Genomic DNA, 22,148 nt, shown 5'->3' on the forward strand with positions numbered 1-22,148 from the left:
TTTCTCCCAAGTTAAAATGCTACCTTTTCAATGGCAATGTGCTCTGGTCTGAGGACGATAGCTCTGCGAACAATGTGCATAGACTTGACTTCTTGCCTGAAAGCAAACAAATGGACGTGTTATTTCCATTTCAACTAATAATGTCTTAAAGACCATATTCTTTACAACAATATTCATTAGGCGCTTCTATTATACTTGGTGTAAGGAGAAAACTGGCAATTGAATTCCAAGCAATGATAAGTTACCATTTTAATGATTCCTTATGTTGTGAGTAATTTATAACGCACTCGGGATCTTCCCAGCAAAGCTTGCCTTCTGTTTTTAAAATGTCCTCTTCGTATCCCACAAAGGGTTTCAGTGCAATAAGCATTAAGGTGTGTCTCTCAGCTTTTACCTGCGAGCAATAATGATGTTGCCAAGCGCTTCAGGTGAGACCAGCCCAGGATTTTTGGGTGGGGAAAGACACTCTGTTATACAGCATCTCCCTCATCTCTCAGAGGGAGACAGAGACACCTTGAAAGGCTGAGTATAAGGACATCTACTGAGAGTTCTTTTAAATCAACACCCGTGCTGGGGGGTGGGGGGAGGGCCGAGGAACAGACTGTAATCGGAACTCAGTTGGACCTGTATCTAAGAAATCAGATGCAATGGATTGGCTCCCTCACCGAACAACTGCTGTTCTGTTCCTTTTATCGGTAAGTCCAATTTTAATGCTGATTTCTACTGAGTTTATGTCAGTTGAATCCTTCTCAGAAGACCACCATATTTTAGTGTAAACCAGCCCTGCCCAAATCCCTGTGAAAATATGCATAAGTACAGCTGTGCTTACATTCAATTACATTTCTGAAGATTCCATACAAATAACTTAGGTTTTCATTGAATGATGGCAATTGTTTCTTTCAATTACAATATTCCGAACTCTTTTGATGTTTGATATATGGCTTTATAGGTTTAAGACGTGGCTCTTTAATATTTGGCTTTCAGGGAAATATTGTCTGTGTGTTTTACTTAATGAGTCATTTTAGTAATAGTAATGTTATCATTTATAAAAACCTAAAAATGACTGGATATAACTTGATTCTATGTTTTTATTATTTTGTTCAATATAAGGAAGATGAAATATATTTTTCTAAAAAGTTTTTTGTAAGAGTGTCTCTAGGTTGACCAAATATTTTTGACTGGGCTTAAGAGAAAAACATGAAATTTAGTGAAGATTTCATCCGAGTAAAAACTGGGACTTGCCACATTGCTTCCTATTATAAAGGATTCTCATCTCATTGTGCATTAGTGTCTGAGCTGCCGTATATTAAGGAAGTAAAATTTCAAATGTTGAAATGAAAGTGTCATTCTTTGAGTCTGTTTTATTCACTCTAAAAAAGGAAGTTGTCTATGGTCAAGCAGGATAGTTGTGCAATGTGTTCACCCATGCTGGGGAATTACCAGAAGGGACATAAAAGAACTAGGAAGGCCCTTTTACGATTGCATTCTGTTTCATGCGCGAATTATTTTTACTGATCTGTGCTGCTCCTCTCAAATTATGTGGAGGTTTAAGGCTATGAAGACTGAAAGTAGAATTTATATTATAGCTTTTGATTTACACAGAATATTAGTAGGTATAAATGTTTGTTAACTTCTTGTCTCTATCAGTGTTTGTAGTCAGGGAAGAAGGGTTTGTTGTCGTAGCATGTGAAATCCTGAGATTTATTTTCAAATAATAATGCAAGAATTTAGGTCACAGTTTAGCTGCCAGTAAAGCAGAACTAAGCAACATAGGGCGTCTGCCAGACAAATAATGATAAAACCTGGCGAAAGCAGAGTATAGTTTGGATAAGTTTCTGCTTGTTTAATGCAACGCTTTGGGTTCCGCCGAGATTGGCATGTTGTGTGTCATGCTAACAGTACTGGATTTTTATATAACATTATTGGCTATTAGTTTTATTCAGTTACCTGGTGGTGCATGCTCCTGATGTTTTGAAAGTCAGAATAAATCTGCTTGTATTGTATTTAAGATCTGTCCGTTCAAAGGGAATTTAAGAGCTTAATCTTCTCTTGTCAACACTGGAGCAATTCTTATTCAGTTTATTATTGTTACAATTGTGAGTGATTCAGAAGGCATGTTTGGTCAGGAAAAAAAAAAGAGAAGTATTGAAAACTGCAATTATATCTTGATGAATATCTCCTTTTTTATCTTTTACTAGATAAAAGAATCAATTGTTTTTCTTCTAAAGTTTTCTTTTTTTTCTGCATAACTGTGTTCATGGTGGCTTGTACAGTCTCATAATATGTTTTAGCGCTTTATAAAAAGGTGATAACAAAGCATTAAATACATTATAAATTATGTTGCATTTTGCAGAACAGTCTTAATTTTAGGCTTACCTGTTCCTTCATAAAAATCATCTGCCTGCTGTGTCTTCTTAGTATTTTGCCAATAAACTGTATGAAGCAAAATTGCTGTGAAATTATGTATTTTAGTACACTTTCCAAAAATGAAGTCTTAATCTACCAGATTGCACTTCAAAACTATTAATTTTCTATGTGTATTTCACCATTGGTGAAACCGATTCTGCAACCCTCACCCACGTGCATTCAAAGGTGTTATTCTCATGAGTAAGAGAGTTCTGTTTGTGGTACTTGCACAGACATGTTTTATAGAAATAACCTGTTTGTTCAGGTATGACTCTTCTCCTCCCAGCTATCATGTGACAGTTAATAATTTTAAATTCACCACATCTCTTATATACATTTTGTCTGGCTACTTTTTCCCATGTGTTATCTACACTTTTGTTTTTTTTCCCCCTTGCTAGGCTATGGTTACACCTCCTACTCATAGTTTTGTTGTGCATAAAAATAAAAATCCTCTCCTTGCATATGCATGCGAATCCTCTGCCAGCATGTAGCCAGGAAACTATATGGTCTTCTGCAAAGGGAGAGTTTAACTTTAGGAACAGAAATTAAGGCAATTCATTATCCCCTCAAATCAAGTTAAGTTTGTAGTTATATCCCTGGATAAAAAATGGCCTAAACAAATGTTGCAGCAAGAGCATTCTAAGACATGCTACCTTATTATTATTATTATTGCTATTATTATTATTATTATTAATTTAGAGGACATAGCATGTCCTCAAGTTAGCATGACTGACTTGACACAGTCCTTTTTGGGTGACAATGATTTACATATTAAAATTACTTTCTTGTTCATTTTTCTATTGGTTAAGCTCTATTACTACGTTGAAATTCATTATAGCTGTGTAAAGCATCCTGTATTATTTAGATCAGCAGAGCAGAAACAATTGCAGAGAAAGCTTTTCCCAAAGTGGTCAGTTATTTTAATAAACATATTTTAAAATAGATAAAACTGGAATTTGGAATTTATTCTTCTGACCAGCATGAGCATCATATCTTTCATTTCAAACAGCAATAGGTTCTCCATCTTGGGTACAATATAAAATATTGACTCCTGTTGCTAATATGAGAAGCCAGAAACACCTAACTCTTGCAGAGATAGTAAATAAATAGCCAGTAAAATCATTCTGTATAATTTTGTCTTAGAATTGGAAAAAACTCTTTGGTTAATGGAATACAAGAAAATGAAAAGCATAGGTAAAATATATATTGTTATTTCAATTTAAAAGTTACAAAATGGCTTCTTTTTAAAATATGAGCTTGTTTCTTGTGTTTCAGCCCTGCTTCTCATTATTTCACATGCACTAATTTATCATTTTTAATGAGGTGCAGAATACAAAAAGGGAAGGGCTCATTATTTCAACTCTTTACTAGTAAGACTTTTGGCTGAGTAAGACATGTAGGTCCCAAACTGCTGACACAACCAGAGCTACCAGGATGACTAATATAATATGTGCGAGTTCTCAGCCCTCCTCCCATCGAGGTCAATAACAATGCTGCTGTTGACTTCAAAGAAAAAGAATCATGCAATATGAATAATGCTGGGAAGATATTAAAGGCGTGTTCAGTCATTTAGATATGAGTAGGTGGAGGAGGGAGGATTCCATAATTGCATATAATACTGCTTGGCAGTCAATTAATGATTAGTTAATTCTTGCTTGCAAATTGCTTTGAAGATGCAAAGAACCATACACATCTTATGGGCCTAATTCAGTTACCACTTACATCAGAACAAATCCAGAGTCACTCCAGTGTGACGTCAAGATCTTGTGTCATCCATAGGATTCAGAATCTGCGTCATTACAAAAATATACAAGCTTTCAGATAGACTACTGTGAGAATGACAGTCATGACAAATGTTTTCTGTCTGTACCTCTCCCAAACGCTACCAGAAAGAGTGTGCACAACTAGCTTCTCTCAGACTCCTTTTTTTTTTTTTTTTTGGAACAGCAAGAACAGCTAGTCTCGATGCCTTCCTAACCAACCCAGGATCCTCAGGACACATCCAGCACTTTCAGCTGCTTTGTTTTAATTATGTTTAATCACTGATTCTATGGAGAATACTAGCTCAGGCACTAGTTTAGAAAGGAAATTTGTACATTATCTTCGAATGTGCCAGAATTAGCTGCTAGATTGATGCTAAAATGTTCTTCTCCACTGGAATTGCCACTAGAAATACAAGGTTTGCAGGGTAGTAAAATATTTGAAATTGACAGCTGGAAGGAGAGGAGAAGACTGTTTTCTGCTGATGCTAGAGAAGAATTGGAAAGAGTTAGTTGGGATGGTAAAGGAAACTATATCCCTGGCCATGTTAGACTAATGTCTCTTCATTGTACTTAAGGTATAGCTAACGAACTCAGTGGCCTCTTCTTGTGTTTGTCTGCCTTAGTTTCTATAATATAACAGTAACTGAGATAGACCTACTGACTACTGACATGACTGCAGTCATGAAAATCATCAGATGGACTTTGTCCACTACTATCATAAATAGCACTGAGAACAAACCGTCAGAATTTCTTTAAAGATCTTCCATCGGCAGCAGGTAGCAGGAGGGTTTTTCCTTAGCTGGTACAGGACAAGGGTGTAAATACTTGGCCTTAATTTATGATTCCCAGCAACACTGCAGAACAAATGCCTAACATTTCCCTTACTGGTGTCAATACAGAATTAATATTTTTCGTTGTTTGAAAGCAGAGTTCCCAATTGGTCATCAGTAAATCAAGCTCTTTAATGAATATTCCTATCATAAGTCAAGAATTCTTTATGGGTGTAATTGGTATTTCACAGGAGTATTACTATATCCCCAACACAGTATAGTATTTCTGCTCTGCATGTTAACTCTAAGAGTGACATGTCAGGAAGTGAGCTATTAGTTTCACTGTTAAATATTAGAAAGGGATGTAAGATGCAGACAGTATGTAAGATTCACTAACATTGCATGAAGAGGTGTATACCATTCTTTTCTGGGTCAACACAATTGCTTGCATGCCCAAAGGGCTATAAGGGTGGAGAGGATTTCATTGTACTTGCCCAAGGAGGTTCTGCTACTGGGATCAATTGATAAGAGATGCTGAATCAATGCAGTTTTTGGTTGGCTTCATCACTTAACCTTCCTGACAAGAGAGTAATCTGCACATTTTACTCTCCTGTGTTTCTCCTCTCTCCAAGGTGGATCATAAAGGAGAGGCCTGAAGTCCCACTGAGGTGAAACAACACCCCAGTTGACATGGACTCTGATATAGCAGAGATCACAACTGCACATGAGTTTAAACCTCATTCTACAGCTGAAGATTTACATAGTCACCAACACATACACTCAGATTAAAAGCCAAAATGATGCTTTTAGCATAACCTGAACATATCTGTTCTCTGTCTAAGACTTAAGTCTTCGAGTTGATAATGATTTTCCTGAGGAATACTCTTCTTAATGATTTATGTCTTTATGTCAGTAACTTTCTCAAAGAAACAAACAAACAAAAAAAGAAGTTATTGGATGAATAGTCCTATACCTTTCACTACCTACAGTCAAGATACTAGATCCACAGTCTAAACTCCCTCATTCACTAGTTAATTAGAGCAGAATTTACTGATTGGGAGTTCAGTGAATTTTGGGGGGTGAAAGAACAGATCAGTGGTTTTGTAAATGGCAGACAGTGGACATCTTATGACAAGCAATTTAATGGGGGAAAGGCGTTAAGAAAAAAGGAGAGTTGAAGCTGTCGTTCCTTAATCTGTTGTATGGAAAGAGATCATTTTAACCTGAAATAGAAGATATAAGAAATTGATATAAGAATTTCATAATAAAATTTGAAGTGAGGAAGGTCTGATAACTTGTCACAGAAAATATACTGTCAAAAAAATTTATCCATATAGGACATTTGATGTAAAATCTATCAGATAAAATGTGTCAGACAAATCATCAGTGTGAGTCACTGAGCAGTACTGGGAAACAGGGATGACAGGGTTGTGGAAAACTGATAACTAAAGTTGTTAGCCACCATGAGTGAGAAAGGAAATACTCTGCAAGGCTTTCTGAGTCATCTAAACATTTTGTTTCTTTCAGTGATGAATGAAGCAAATGTTGAGTCCTGCAAATCCCATATTTTTCACCCTTTATTGTCTGAAGTGGATAAAGGCAGATCATATATCCAAAAGTGATGTTATGAAGTTATGATACATTCACCAAGTGAATTCATCTTCACACCTTGTTTAGAAATAAGGTTAACAAAACTGTACTTTCTTTTAAATTACAGTGGTCAAGAAATTCATGATTTTCCATTATTTTAATTTTAAGGTCATTACACATTGCATCTGATCCTGCAACATTTATTTCATCTGAGCTTTTTTTTGTACAGCTAGATCTCAAAACAAAGACCACTAAACTTCAAGAACTTCAAGAAAAGATGTCTACTGGCTACAGTTGGCTTTCCATCACACATTTAACTTCTTTAACCTCAGTGGGAAGTTACAGGACAAAGAATGATTTATTCCTTTTGCTTAGAGTATCTATTGAAGTATTTTGAAATACTCTGGTTTTACTGTAACTTTCTACACAAATGCCTAAAAAATAAAGCAATACTTTTTGCTTAGTTTCCTGGACATGCCTTTCTTTTAACAAAACCTGCAGTCACTTCTCTCTGCTACTGAAACAGATGAGATTCTAGAACCTAAAAATTTGTGTAAAGACATATTTTGTGCAGATATAACATGAAGTTTGCACAGGCTCTCAAAATCAAGGTGCCTTGAAAGACAGAATTAATTTTGAAGGAACTAACTTTCAGGGAATTAAGCTGTGATGGACATAGGGAAAAAATAGCACAACATTATTTATGGAAGTCCTTAAACTACAGACTAGTTAGTCCGTTGCAATGAACTTGAGGAAAAAAATGCTACTCCCGTCTTCCAATATAGCAGTGTGTGGCAGCTAGGTTTAACTCAATGCATTCTGTCTTGCATTTTTGTATACCATTATCTTATTTTTCTTTCAGGTACTTTTGGATTTCAGCACGGGATTTCATGTACAGGTAATAAAATATTTGGAAACTGATTTTCTGGTAAAATGAAATGTAATCATATAGGTATGAACTGGAAAATAGTGGTCAAAGATATTTTTTAACTTGATGATTGAAAACATGTTTAAATATTAAACACTTGCAGGTAATAATCTGCTCATCCTCTCAATAAACATTCTGGAGAACTTTTACAACAAATATCTAAAGATATCTCAACAAATATCTTATGCTTAGGAATAATTTAAAAGTATATATGTATCATCTTGGGCTTGGGACGGAGACTCATATAAAAACAAATAAACAAACAAAAATGGTCTATAAAAATCTCTTCTATTTCTTACTGTTGGAAAATCTAAATGTATATATTTAAAATATATTGAGATTACTAGCTATAGTGACACTGGCGTTCTGTGTCAAAGGTAAAAGAATGGGATGAAAATGGAGCGGCAAGATGGAAAACCTTCAGAAGACAAAAACGTGAATGGATCAAATTTGCTGCAGCTTGCAGAGAAGGAGAAGATAATTCTAAGAGGAATCCAATTGCCAGAGTAAGTAGAAAGCAAAGTAGAACTGTTGCTTGCCAACAAGGAGGCATTTTGTAAAGATAGGCTGATAAAACCAGAGAAATTTCAGAGTATATTTGCTTAGAGTAGTCAAATAAGGAATGTAGAAGGTTAAAATAAAAGGTACCGTATTTCCAGTCCAGCTGAGACACTGATGAACATGTGCAGTGGCTGAGGAGTGACCAAAGGCTCCCTAAACTCTTCAGATCTGGGAACATGCAACACTTACTCTGGTTATGTGCGGACATGTGGGGAGATGGCACACCCAGGGTGTTCTCCTACCCTTTCTCTTGATCCTTACAAAGGCCCTGTCACAGTGTAAGATTCTTACAAGTTTCTCTTCCACAACAGCTCCGCTTCATTGACAGAAGACTTGAGAGAAATATTCAGAGGGGATATTGCAATAAATCTATGGTTTGTGGCACTGCCTTCGGTTGGTTCTGCTGATAACCTTGTGATAAACAGTTGGAAGAGAAACCGAAAATTATGTAGAATTCCTTAAGGGCAGTAAGAATAAGAAAAAAAAAAAAAGAGAGAGAGAGAAAAAAAAATGCAGATGTTCCAAGTGACCTGGCATAAAATATTGTTATCTATTTTTGTAGATCCGGTCAGACTGTGAAGAAAATAATCCAATCACATATAGCATTTCTGGAGTTGGAATAGATCAAGCGCCATATGGAATATTTGTTGTTAACCCAAGAACAGGAGAAATTAATATAACATCTATAGTGGACAGGGAAGTGACCCCAGTATTTGTCGTAAGTATTATATATATATTTTTTTCCTTTATAATTATGACTGCAAGAAGCAGGGCAGGGCATGGGAGCAGAATTAGACAAATGCTCTAATTCATTTGCTTCAAACTGTTGCCTTGTTTCCTTCATTTTTTTTTGGTTTTAAAATGAGTAAATTTCTTTATCCAGATACGTTGCTTTGCTAAGCACTCAGTGACGGGTTTAGATTTGGAACCACCTCTTGAACTTCGAGTCAGAGTTCTCGATATAAATGATAACCCTCCTATATTTTCACAATCTGTATTTACTGGATCTATTGAAGAATGTAGTATGGACAGTAAGTAATTATTTTATGCCTTTTAGAGTGTAGTATGGTAAGCAGGGTTGCCAGAACAGTTAGTATAAACCTGGGGTGTTTCTTCTACTTCCTCTTAGACAAGGACATATGTTTCCCAGAGCCACTGCAGGAGGAAAGAGATGATTCTCAGTGCCATTGGAGCAGGCTTGCCGTCTAAAATTAGGTGGTGATACATTTTCACCTTTTCTCCCACAAATGAATGTTTGCATCATCATGCAAATTCTTTTAAATGTGAGAAAATAAATTGGTTCATGTCTTCTACTTAAAAAAACAACTTTTTTTCCTGTGATAATATATAAAATATGCTTTTCCCCATTTTTCTTAATTTAAATATTTGCATTTGCAACCTGAAAGCTGTGGTTGCAGTAGATTATTACTAAATAAACTCTTACTTAAACCACTAAAATGGTTCTTACCAGCAGAAGCGTTGCAATCTGCACTAGGTGTGTAACACTGAGGTCTGTTAGAAGATGGGAGGTTTCTATTTATGTCCCGAATGGAAAGACAGGGAACTGCTCTGACGTACTGCTGCAAACTCATCCTGCCATGTACACACACAAAAACAGGTGGTCCCCCGACACCTCTGCCTTGCCAAAATCCCCATCTAGTACTGCAAACATTTATGTGAGTAGCTACAGATGCAGAACATAATGTTCTGTATAGCCCTATCGTGACTTAAAAAGGGTCAGGAAAAATCCTCATTACTACACCTGAGCTTGATTGTAATGCATTTTGAAGTCATTAAAGTTCAGTCATAATAATCATTACGAACATAAACTGTTTTTTTTTTTTTTTCTTGCAATTACTGAAAAGATAGAACCCTGTTGTTTTCATGTGCCAGGAATTTATTGTTTTCTTGGTGAGTCGTTTACAGGAACAAAAAAATTTCTGATTTTCTTTTGCTATTATTATTCTTAGACACATTGGTGATGAAAATAATTGCAACAGATGCAGACGAACCTAATCACTTGAATTCTAAAATTGCCTTCAAGATAGAGAGTCAGGAACCTTCAAGTCCACCGATGTTCATTATGAATAAATATAGTGGAGAACTTCATCTAGCAAATTATCTTGACAGAGAGGTAAAATTTCCTTTTTTTAAAATAAAATAACATTTTTTGGACAAAAATAAAATAGAAAGAAGGGAGTATTTCTCTTTTTTCCCTTTTTTTAAAAAAGTGGGTTTTTTTAAATGAATTAGCTTGTAAATAACAGTAAGATATAACTATTAACAATTTCTAAGACATATAGATCACTGTAGGACACTAATTTATCTTTCTGTGTTAGCAACATGGTAGCTACACTCTTGTTGTGAAGGCATCAGACCGGGATGGAGCTGCAGATGGAATTTCATCTCTTTGTAGCTGTAATGTTAAAGTTATTGATGTCAACGACAACTTCCCAACTCTTGCTCAAAGCTCTGTAAGTATTTAATTTTAAAATGGACATCACTGTTTTAAAACCCTGCCCAAAAATCCAGTAAATAACAAAGTCCTTACTAACCTAGTACAATAAATTCTCATTTAAATGTTCCACTGAATTAAAGGGATTGTTTCCTTGAAATGTGCTCAGAATCATATCTATAGTTTGCGCACACAATTTTGATTAAAAAAAAACTCCAATTATTTTTACATTCAGAGAACTCAAATAGTGTTATTCATGTATCCTCAAAACCCATCATCTTTATTCATTTTTTTCTTACTAAAAACCCAAATAATTCCTCTAAGCTGTGTCAACAAATACATGAGGTAAAACAGCTCTTCAAATCTACAACCAGAACCACAATTTTCACAGAGTAGAGTTATTCTTAAATTGGTATTGGCTGTGAAGAGGATGCCATTCAAAAGAGTCCTTGCATTCAACTATGTTTTCTTATCTTTTATATTCTACTACTCACTAAGATGTATTCTTCTGTCATTTCAGTTTTCAGCAAGTATTTCAGAAAATTCACTTAGTTCAGAACTACTGCGAATACAAGCTCTGGATGCTGATGAAGAGTTTACAGATAACTGGCTAGCAGAGTTTTTCTTTATATCTGGTAATGAAGATAACTGCTTTGAAATTGTTACAGATCCAACCACAAATCAAGGAATCCTTAGAGTAATTAAGGTATGAATAAATATTGTTATTCAGCCATTTAATTAATCAGCTTAAAATAATTTAAATAATTAAAAACAATTTTTAAATGGGTCAACAGAAGTATCAAGGCTCAACCATTTAACAAATCATATTTAATAAAATTTAAGTCCAGTAGCTTTATTTAGTATTTTTTATTTGTCTGTGTTTAATCTTTCAGGAACTGAATTATGAACACATCCAAAGTCACACACTGAGTATTGGCGTCAGAAACCGAGCTCCCTTCCACCATTCTATTGCATCTCAGTACCAAGTTGTAGGAACACCTCTCATAGTAGAAGTAAAAAATGTGATGGAACCAATAAGATTTAATCCATCTACAATCAGTTTTCTTTTATCAGAAAGTGCAAGAGAGAGTCATGTTGTCGGAACATACACAGCCTTTGATGAGGACACTGGGACTATGGCATCAAATGTCATGTAAGGCTTTAATGTAATGTTTTCTCTACTTAACTCCCCAGATGTAATAATTTTTATAACTGAGATTTCAGTCAGAAGAGAAGGCACTCTCTATTCCAGCCAAGGAAGCAGAATATGAGTTTATGGAGGATACATTAAAAAAAGAAAAAAAATTGCTAATAAATAAGCAATAGAAAATAGTCTTCTGTATAATTTTATGCCATGATAATGGCATAAAATGATTACTTGTCTTACCATATTTTTCTTAGGATTGGGCACATGATAAGTAAATCAGAATAAAATATTTCTCATGTTTTTTCACAAAATTTGATTTTTTTTTTTACAAGTGAACTTATTAGCAACTTAAAAGAAGCAAACAGAAAACCCCCATAGTGGGCAATTTTGTGTAATACACATAGATAAAATCACTACCACCTCAATCTGTACTTAATAAAAATGATTTGGCAATTATTTTTGTATTTTACATATGCATTTTTTATTTTATATAAAAACAATTATTTTTATATACAAAACAAATAAAAAAGTGTCAGGCCTATGTTACTTTTACACTATGATATCACTTGTAAAATATTGTTCTATACAGCTGCTTTTTAAATTGTTATTCTGATGTACATCTTCTGAAGTCTCCAGGAATTTTGTTTGAATAAGAAAAATGCAATGGAACTTAGTGCAGAGTAAGAAAAATGTTCCAAAATAGCAATTATTACTTACAAAATTAGTAGGTAGTAGAACACTATAGCATATAATGTCAATGTTAACTGGACTAATTTATTCCATCCAAATAACTGAGTCTGTATGATTTCAGCTGTTTCATATTAATAATTCTGAACATTTTTTCACCAAATACAGATATAGTATAGGACGTGATCCAGGTGCGTGGTTCAGGATCAATCCAAACACTGGTGAAATCACACTGAACAAAGTTATTGATCGGGAATCCTCCTATGTAGTCAATGGAGAATACAGAGCAGAAGTCTGGGCTGTTAGCAAAGGTAAGAAAGTTATTTCTTAGGTAAAAGGTAAGAAAAGTACCAACTTTTTCCAGAACAAAGCTCTCTTATTTCATACTTCTCTATTTTTTCCTTTTTCTTTTTTTTTTCCAATTTTCCCACCTAAGTAGCATTGTTTATATTATGTTTTTGCCTCCTAATTACAAGAACCTTCTTTTTACAGGTTTTCCTCGACACACTGCTACTGGTACCATTGTGCTTTCAGTACAAGATGTCAATGATAATTGTCCGACTACTAATACAGAAATAAAGAAAGTATGTATGCATTCTCCATCAGTGGTTATCACTGCCAAGGATATGGATAGTGAGCAGTATGGCCCTCCCTTTACATTCAGCATACATGGTGAACCTCAAACTACATGGATTATCAGATCAATAAACGGTAAATTAAACTAAGTTTTATAACAGAGTAAATCACAGAAACGAACTGTTATCTAAGATAAGCAATTAAGGATTATCTAAAATAATAATACAAATATCAAAAAAGCAGTTACTAGGATCTAAACTAACCTTACTTAAATATGATTTTGCACTCATAAGTATCCAAGGAATAAAATGGAATTGTTTTGGATTTATATTTATATATTAATCATACTAAAATCATTAAATGTATTTGTTCTAGTTCTTATTTTTTAAGGAAAATGAAAATATGCTGGTAAAGATAGAGCAGCCAAGATTTTACTAGAGTATAACTCTAATAAGCCTTGGTCTAAAGCTAATGAGGTAATTCAAAAGGAGTAATTAGATTTTTGTTTTCTTTCTGTATTATATACTAAAAAAATCAGAGCATGTGAGAAGATACTCTGATCTATTAATTAGAGTAAAAATGTCATCAATTCCTAGTCTGAAGAGCTTCCTTTTAAGAAAGAAGAATATAAAAATGTCAAATAAAGATTACAGTATTTCTAATTTATGTATTTGCTTGTAATTATAAGAAAAAAAAAAAGGTTTAGCCTTCGTCTAGTGGAGCTTTTCTCATTCATTTTGATAAGACTTAATTAACTGAATGAAATAATCAAATCTCATACGTTACTAAGTGTCAGAAGTTGCATAACTTACTGTATGCACAGTAGACAATTACATGTTAAATATTTCAATTTTAATTACTTTTGCAAGTCCCATCCTTTCTAAACAGATGTAAATATATAACTTTAAATATTTTTACACTATAAAAAAAACTTTTGAAAAAATTCATATGCATGTAATCATATAGCAAACATAGCTATCATGTAACCTCCCTGTGAGAGAAAAAGAAATGTAAGGAAATAACATGCAATATCTATGTACTCCTCTGTGGAAATATAAATCAGGATATGTTGTAACAGATTAAAAAAGGTGCATTTGCCCCTTTATATTTCTCAGGTATAAAACATGATGACTAAAAAGATGGCTAAACTTATCTGGCTCAAGCTTTCTAAAACAAAGAAACAAACAGGAAAACAAGAAAGCACCACAGACAGTAGATTTCAGCTTTATAGTTGAAAATTCTATTTAGTAATTGAAGATCTTGAAATGAGAAAACTTACTCGTCATTCTACACTATGACCATTATCCACAAAAACTATAGACTTGTACAGTATTTAAAGTTAGCACCTTAACCTAAATCATCTTTTCTGTTTTCTCCCAAAGCTTCCTCTGCAGAACTAGTGGGTCAGAACATTGACTTTTTCTTCTATAAGATCTATGTCAATATTAAAGATAACCAAGGCCGAAGCTGCCCACGACCACATATAATTCCTCTGCAAGCTTGTCGGTGTGATAGTCGCAATTACTGCACCAGTGGGGCCACAAAAATAATTATCATTGGTGGCGGTGGTGGTGCTGGCGGTGCTGGCGGTGGCGGTGCTGGCGGTGGCGGTGCTGGAGGTGCTGGCGGTGGCGGTGCTGGTGGTGGCGGTGCTGGCGGTGGTGGTGTTAGTGGAGGAAGCCAGGGAGGTCAAACAGATCAAGGAACAGGCCAACAGGGCAATGCTGGTGAGAGTGGTGATGAAGGAGGTTACGTTGGGGGTGGTGGAAGTGAAGATGGGGACAATTACAATGGTGGATACAGCGAAACTTATGAAGAAGGATATAATGGAGGGACTGGTCAAGGTTATGAAGGAGGCTATGGCAGAGACGCTCAATCCTCTACCACACTTAGCGGTACTGCTATTGGCCTGATGTTCCTCGGTGGATTAATATTTGTTTGTAAGTATAAAATTAGGAAAACTATTTTAACAAAATTCTAAAATATTAATATGTATTTTATTCTTTTAAAATAAATATACCTGTTGGGTTGTTAAACTGGGACTCTCAGGGGCACTTTGCAGAGTAGGAATTTTTTTTAAATGATTTTTTTTCTGTATTTTAAAAGAATATACATACATATTTGTATAGTATATATTTTTTACTTGCGTATCTGTATTAAAATATACCCACATACATAACATATATAGCATTATATATATATAACATATATTATATGTATGTAATGTGTGTGATATTACACACACTTCATTCAGAAACAATTATTTCCTTCCTAAGATTTAGAGTTTTTCCTAAAGCTTTATCCAGTTCTCATAAGAATCAATACTAATTCATTCAGGATCGAAAGTTTAATAAAAGACTCAGAAGAGACTGAGCAAGAGTTGTCACTATTGATGGTAGAACCTACATGTTTGCTGTACTTCTGTTACATTGCTACAAGCTTTAAGTTGGGTACAAAAGAAACAAAAAGAGCAAGATTACTTTGAAGACAAAGCCAAATTTCTGCTGTACAAAAATAAAGCTTTTTAGATTTTAAATCTTTTAGAACCTTCTGTCAACCCTGACTTCAATTAAATATAAGTAGAGCTTGTGATAACAGGATCAGAACAGATCATTCATTCTCTTGTCCTATTATTTATCAAGAAATAATAATTTCAGAGAAAAGAATGTCTGCCCAATACAGGAATACTGACCACAACAACCAGAGGAATGTGTGTTCTCTACTAACTTTGTTTTGTTTGATTTTGTTTTATTTGGTCTTTGATTTATGCGGAACAGCAAAGATAAGATTTTGAAGCTGCAGTAAAAAAAAAATGAAGCTGCAAATTTTCAAGCTGTTTTGTTTCTTCTTCTCAGTTCAGTGAATGTTACAAATCATCTTTTGGACTTTGGAAGTCTCTTCTCCCAACAGTAGCTTCTAGAGTAAATATGTTCTTAGTTTCCCAGTGTGAGGAAGCACTTTGTAGACTTTATAGCTTCCTCTTTCCTCTGCAGTCCACTATGCTCTGGTGGTACTATCTTACAGGCTCTTGTAGGCAACTGTCTTTCCACAATCTGCAATAATAGCAGGCTACTAAATTAGCTGTCTAGGCTGTATAAAGCCTGCCAGAATTAATATCTCAGTTTCTTCCTAAAATGAATTTGATATCATTTGAATTTGATGAATTTTAAGTATATTTGATGTACTTAAAGTACTCAGCAATTCCAAGCACTATTATTACTGAGAGAACTAAGCATAATATAGCACATTAGGAAACCTAACTTATTTTATTTAATCATTTGTTAAAACTGTGGTTTAGTATCTGGCACTGTTGTTTTTCACATTGACTATATGTGATGTGAAAAATGCATGGAGCCTAAGCAAAAAATCACCTTAGTCAAATGAAAATCTTTCCTTCCATTCTCATAAGTTTACTATCATTAAAATGCATTTTACAGTAAGAAAAGAAAAAAAAATCATGCTGATATATCAAGAAAAAATATTACTGGATGCTGTATATAGCAGGACTGGTTCTGTTTGTTTCATTTGCATATATCTGCAACTTAAATTCATCCAGCTGAGATAGATCAAAGTCTGTTCCCAGGTGTATAGGCATACATTTATAGTAACAGATCTTCTCCACCCCACTTCTGCTCTACTGTAACTAAGGGCAGAAAATATTCCAATTATCCAAATATTTTTATATATATAAATATATAAATATATGTATTTTTTTTTTCAAAAGCAACCAATGATTCTGAAAACAAGACTTCTAGGCTACTTGTTTTGAAACATTTTAAGACATATTTTTAAAAATTCTTAAGTGCCTACTCTCTGCAAAAAAAAAGAGCTATTCCTGTGAAGAAGAGATGGCCTAAATACCTGCTTCCTGTTTCTTTCCTACTAAGTGATTCCAATTTTGATGTCAATGAGTGACTGTTGTGGCTGTGGACCTGGAGCTGCAGGTGGAGTTGGGACTGGATTTGAACCTGTACCTGAATGCACAGAAGGGGCAATTCATCCATGGGGAATAGAAGGTGCACAGCCTGAAGACAGGGTCAGTACATCTCATGTTTCTAAAGCCCACGATCATTTATATTTACAGTATAGGATGCATCTTGACTAGAAGCAAGATGATTGTAACACGGTGCCATTTCTAAAAGAAGCCTGGCATTGTCTAGCATTGCCAAGAAGGTATGAAAGGTGATTCTTAATTAACATTTGAAGATATGTTTTGAGTTGCTATGCTCAGTTTGGCCCAACACTTTGGCATTTACCGCTCCCTGAGCTGAGACACAGTAACTAGCAAACTTTTTCAATGCAAGATATGACAAGATAATGCAAACCATCCTCACTGATCACTTGACAATGAAACAGACTTGGATGGAGTCTCCTTACAGAGGTGGTCATCAACAACTGCCCAGAGCAGTAGTTAGTGATTTAGTGGTAATTCCTTAACAGTTTTTGGTTTTCGTGTGAGAATTTCAAAGTTCATTATTCAAGGAGTCAAACTATTGTTTTCCAGGATGTCTCACACATTCTTGCTCCAACAACGGCTGCTGGAGGTGAATTTGGTGAACCCTCTGGTAAGCAGATCCTAAGATTTTGTTTGTTCACTATAACAAAGCTATCTTTCAGCACTTAATGATCTGGCTCATAAAGTATTTCAGTTTCCAAGCTAGAATGCATCCCTTCCAATATTACTTGTGTAGATAGTCAAACTCATTTTAGCTGGGCTTCCCAGTATGTGTCTGAGGTTTGAACCTGGAATATGGACAGATTCATCTCTGCAAACTGCATTTATTTTGAAATATTTGCCAGGGCTTTCAAATCTCAGGCAATTTTACTTGACAGTTCCAGACAGTGAATTTAGGTTCTTCCAACACATCAGTTTAAGCAGAAATCAATCTCAAGGCCAGGAGAACAAAACTTTTCTTTCATAACTCAGTAATGAAAGTTTCAGTTCTTCCCAGTTTCCAAGTTCTGCTTAACTCAAAGGAGAACAGGGAGCCAGGCAATTACTCCCTGCACCACCCTAGACAGAGAGTTGACATACACTGCAATAAATTTATGCTCCGGATATAAGGTCCCAGAAATTCAATGCCATAGAAATGGTGACGGTACCGCTTTCTCTTTTCCTCATATATTACACCACAACAGGAATCCATTCTCACTGGAGACTAAGTCTCCAGTTGACTCAGAATCCATTCTCACCGAGTTCACATGAAGAAATGGTGGATGGCAAGACAATTTCTCCAATGAATTTTGTATTGGCACAAATATCTTTATCCTTAAAATGAAACAAAGATAACAAAACACTTGAGGCATAAATGTGAATTAAGAATATTTGTTGCCAGGGAAGTTATGCAAGCATGGCAAACTGCAAAGTTTATGACTGATATTTGTAATTCACTCTATTATTTACTTTATTTCCATTTTTATCTCTACTGCTACAACAAGAGCCTCTGGTTAAAATTAGATTAGCTGATACTAGTAAGGTTAAATGAGAAAAGATGATAGAATGTGGCCAATAGTTCTTAATACAATCATTTTCAAAACTACTGAATTCAATTAATTTAATATATTATACATTGATATTTAAGACAACTTATTCTTTATTATCAAATATGAAAAATTCTGCATAAGATAAAATCCTGTGATATGATTTCATATTTTTGTAAAGAATAATTTCATTTGGTATTATAAACACTGGCAGCTATTGTGATCAGCTGCTGTTCCCACAAATCCCCTGGCTTTATAACAACTGGGAAATGTGAAAGTGACTACAAGGCTGTTTCTTTTACTGAAAAGTTTAGGCAACTCTTTTAACCCCAGTGTGATCATAAACGTGAATTTCTATGTTTTCATAAGTATCGATAAGCTTTTACTGCTGTTCTAATACAAATCTCATGACAGCATACAACCAGATAGAGGAATTTCTCCAGCCAATTACACAAGTGAATTGTTGATTTTCTAAAGGATATGTGCAAATGCATGCCTCACCTCATGCGTAAAATAAATGAACTCCCCTATAAGTATGCACCTCACTTGTTGTGGTTTCAACTTTTAACACATGTGTGTGAATCTGTTGTGAAAATTACTCTAAAATACCTTCAGAAGCTTAGTGGGATCATTACATTATTGATAAAAACAACTAGAAAATTCTTTGTAACAATCACAGAATATAGGAAGGATGACTTTTTTTTTCATTTTCAGAAATATATACAAACACATATGGGGGAGGAGGAGTAGTAGCATCTGGTGTTGAAGACACTACAGCAGTTGGTTATGGTACTGGTACTGGCTATGGAACAGCTGGAGGAATTTCTGGAACAGGGGAAGCAAAAGGATCATGTGGAGGAACAATAAAAGAGTATCGAGAAGGAGGGGTGAATATGGCCTTCCTAGACAACTACTTCTCTGAGGTAACTAGCCTAATTTCTTTGTGCTCTTGAGTCTACTGGTAGATTCTCCTTTCCAGGTTACAAAATTCAAAATAACTCCTCTGAAATGGGTATGAGAGACAGACAGACTGTACTAATCTGAAAAAAATATTAATAGTAATATTGAATGTATTCATAAAATACTGCTTTTCAGATGTTGGCATAATATATTTGATAAGCAAAATTAGTAGCAAGTTCTTAAATTATCCCAGCTTAATAAATGACCATCAAAATTATCACCTTTTGCACTGTATAAATGGATAATAACATTGAAAATATTCCTTACTTGAAACTGTTTGCAAATTGAACTGCCTAGAGATTACTTAAAGAGGGACTTTAACTTTCAAGGAATTGTGAATATATATGCCCTTTCTTCTGTTTTATTCATTGCTCTTTCTGTCTAGAAAAATAGATGAAAACTGCAAATGACACAGCTATTCAGTTCTGTAATTTTCAGACTTTTACTTGTAAGACAGAAAAGGTGCTCTGGTATTTGCATGATTAACGGATAAGTTTTCTTGCTTAGCAAGAACCATAAGGCATAAATATTATAATTTCATATGTCATCAAAATATCAATTAATATTTAAGGACTACTATATTTCAAAATATGAAAAAAAAAAAAAAAAAAAAAAAAAAGGTGTAGTGGTGGAGGGAGTAGAGCAGTCCTGAAATAGATTTCTTCCAGATTGGGATCTCTCTGCCTGGGCTGGGAATACTATGTGATCACCTGCAAAAATCCACCAATCGCAAATGAATGATCCTTTTGGCTTTGCCAAACATGCCCTACTGTACCCAACCCTTAGACCCATCTTTACCATGCAGGGCCCCCAGCAGTTCCCTCACCTCCCTGCTTTGCTCCTCTTCCTATCTCTATGTCCGGGTACTGTTGCCCAAGGATTGCATTCGCTCTTCAACCCATAGCCTACTGTTGACAGCCAGGTACTGTGCTATTCCTTGGCTGCCTTGGATGGCTGTGCTCATGATGCCCCCAGGTTCTCTCTCCAAGATCCTGCTCTGATGACAATTTCTGTACCTGAAAAAAGGTTTCATTTTATCATTTAGAGAGGTTGAAGGCAGAAAAGTAGGACATTTCTATGAAAATTACTGCCCAAATGTTAAGCAAAACCCCAAGTTTTTTTGTAGTGCTTCTTTTAAACAAAATTTCAGCTGCTAAGTGTTTGCAAAAGAAAAAATAAAAGATCAGAAATAGGACTTACTTCAAGGTCACTGTTGCTATTTTTTAATCCTATTGGTTGGTCTTGCTTCTCAAGTCTATTTCAAGATCCCAATCTCACTAGGGATAAAGCTGAAAATCTAAAGAAAAGTAATTCTCTTCTATTTTTTGTTTGTTTGCTTTTCCAAACTACAGAAAGCATTTGTGTATGCAGATGAAGATGAAGGTCGTCCAGCTAATGACTGTCTACTGATATACGATCATGAAGGAGTAGGCACTCCTGTTGGCTCTGTGGGTTGCTGCAGTTTTATTGGAGAAGATACAGATGAAACGTATTTGGATACATTAGGACCAAAATTTAAAACCCTGGCAGAGATCTGTCTGGGCAAAGAAATTGAAACTTTTTCCGAAGTTAACCTGCCATGGCCACCTGGTAATGCTACCTTTCCCAACCCTGAAAGTGAAATAAACCTTCCGCCACCTGGAACCACCATCATTGTCAACGGAGGTGCTCCAATGCCTCCCCCAGTTGGTACTACAACAATTGTTACTGAAAACACCTACACCGGGTCCACCTTGCAGCCCTCCAGGCCAATGTCCGATCCTTTGCTCCATGGCAATGTGATGGTGACTGAGACCTACACCTCTGGCCCACCCTCCCTTAGTGTCGATCCTCTACGTGCATCAAACGTCGTCGTCACTGAAAGGGTGGTGGGGCCAGCCTCTGCCTCCGATCTGCGTGGCATGCTAGATATCCCTGACCTCGCCGAGGGGTCCAACGTCATCGTCACAGAAAGAGTGATCGCACCTAACTCCCGACTTCCGACCTCCTTGAGCATCCCTGACCTTGTCGATGGGTCCAACGTGGTGGTGACGGAAAGGGTGATCAGGCCGGCGTCTGGGATGCCTGGCAGCTTGATCAACATCCCTGCCGAGCTGTCCAACGCCCACAATGTGGTGGTCACGGAGAGAGTGATGTCGGGGGCTGCGATGGGTGGTATGGGTGGAGCTGGTATGGCTGGGGCCAGCATGGGCATGACCAGCATGAGTGGAACCAGCATGGGTGGTATGAGGGAAGCATCCCAGATGTTGAACGCTGCTGAGTGCCACCTGGGTCAGTCCCTGGGCACAGCCTCCCCCGGTACCTCGCGGCGCCGGGTAACCAAGTACAGCACCGTGCAGTACTCCAGCCAGTGAGCCAGCCCCTATAGGGCTGCCAGTCCTCACTGACTGCCACCCTGGGCAGTGTTGTTAAGTAAAATTTGATAAACAACAGCTACAGTTTTGGGGAGTCTTCTTTGAGGAGGATTCTCATGAGGGTACCTGGTTTCAAAGGCAAATGCGGAACTTGGCCAGGGAGGGTAAAGTTCAGGTTAGTTTAAAATATCTTTTTTTTTTTTTTTTTTCCGCTCTCTTTCTCTCTCTCTCTTCTGGTAACAGTTAAAAATGTGCAAACTGATAATTGTGTTTTTTTGGTGAAAGCACTGATTATCGGACCAAGCAGGGAGAGGGGACCAATGGGCACATGTCTGGGTTGGCCTGAGCCAACACTGCATGAAACAGTGTTAAAATGCTGCATTGGTGAGTGATCTTCCAAGAGAATCTGATTTCCTGACAACACAGGAAAGGAGTATGGTTAATAATTAGTTAACACATGATTAATTAAG

At 35.9% G+C, this 22,148-nt stretch overlaps 1 protein-coding gene across 2 annotated transcripts; it reads left to right on the forward strand.

Moving 5' to 3' along the window:
* The first annotated feature begins 647 nt into the window (after positions 1–647).
* On the forward strand, positions 648–21,681 carry LOC104567218 (desmoglein-4). Of its 2 annotated transcripts, XM_088527236.1 has the most exons (17): positions 648–695; positions 7,392–7,427; positions 7,835–7,963; positions 8,581–8,736; positions 8,902–9,049; positions 9,989–10,152; positions 10,358–10,492; positions 10,994–11,179; positions 11,367–11,626; positions 12,476–12,618; positions 12,800–13,018; positions 14,266–14,823; positions 16,771–16,919; positions 17,388–17,448; positions 19,079–19,287; positions 20,677–21,529; positions 21,560–21,678. In XM_088527236.1, exons 1-17 carry the CDS (start codon positions 648–650, stop codon positions 21,676–21,678), a joined length of 3,573 nt encoding a protein of 1,190 aa, XP_088383362.1. The 2 variants fall into 2 exon arrangements, with proteins under 2 accessions (XP_088383362.1, XP_088383361.1); XM_088527235.1 differs by having other exon boundaries at positions 20,677–21,681.
* The last annotated feature ends 467 nt before the right edge of the window (positions 21,682–22,148 follow it).

This window comes from Tinamus guttatus, unplaced genomic scaffold (genome assembly GCF_059628265.1).
Source record: "Tinamus guttatus ecotype Peru unplaced genomic scaffold, ASM5962826v1 Tinamus_guttatus_pri_ptg000269l, whole genome shotgun sequence".
Classification (NCBI taxonomy): domain Eukaryota; kingdom Metazoa; phylum Chordata; class Aves; order Tinamiformes; family Tinamidae; genus Tinamus; species Tinamus guttatus.

Excerpts from the sequence above, each read along its gene's own strand:
- LOC104567218 (XM_088527235.1), top strand. The coding sequence starts at position 648 with ATGGATTGGCTCCCTCACCGAACAACTGCTGTTCTGTTCCTTTTATCG. Across the intron at positions 9,050-9,988 it reads TGAAGAATGTAGTATGGACA|ACACATTGGTGATGAAAATA; the intron begins GTAAGTAATTAT and ends TATTATTCTTAG. Across the intron at positions 10,493-10,993 it reads CAACTCTTGCTCAAAGCTCT|TTTTCAGCAAGTATTTCAGA; the intron begins GTAAGTATTTAA and ends CTGTCATTTCAG.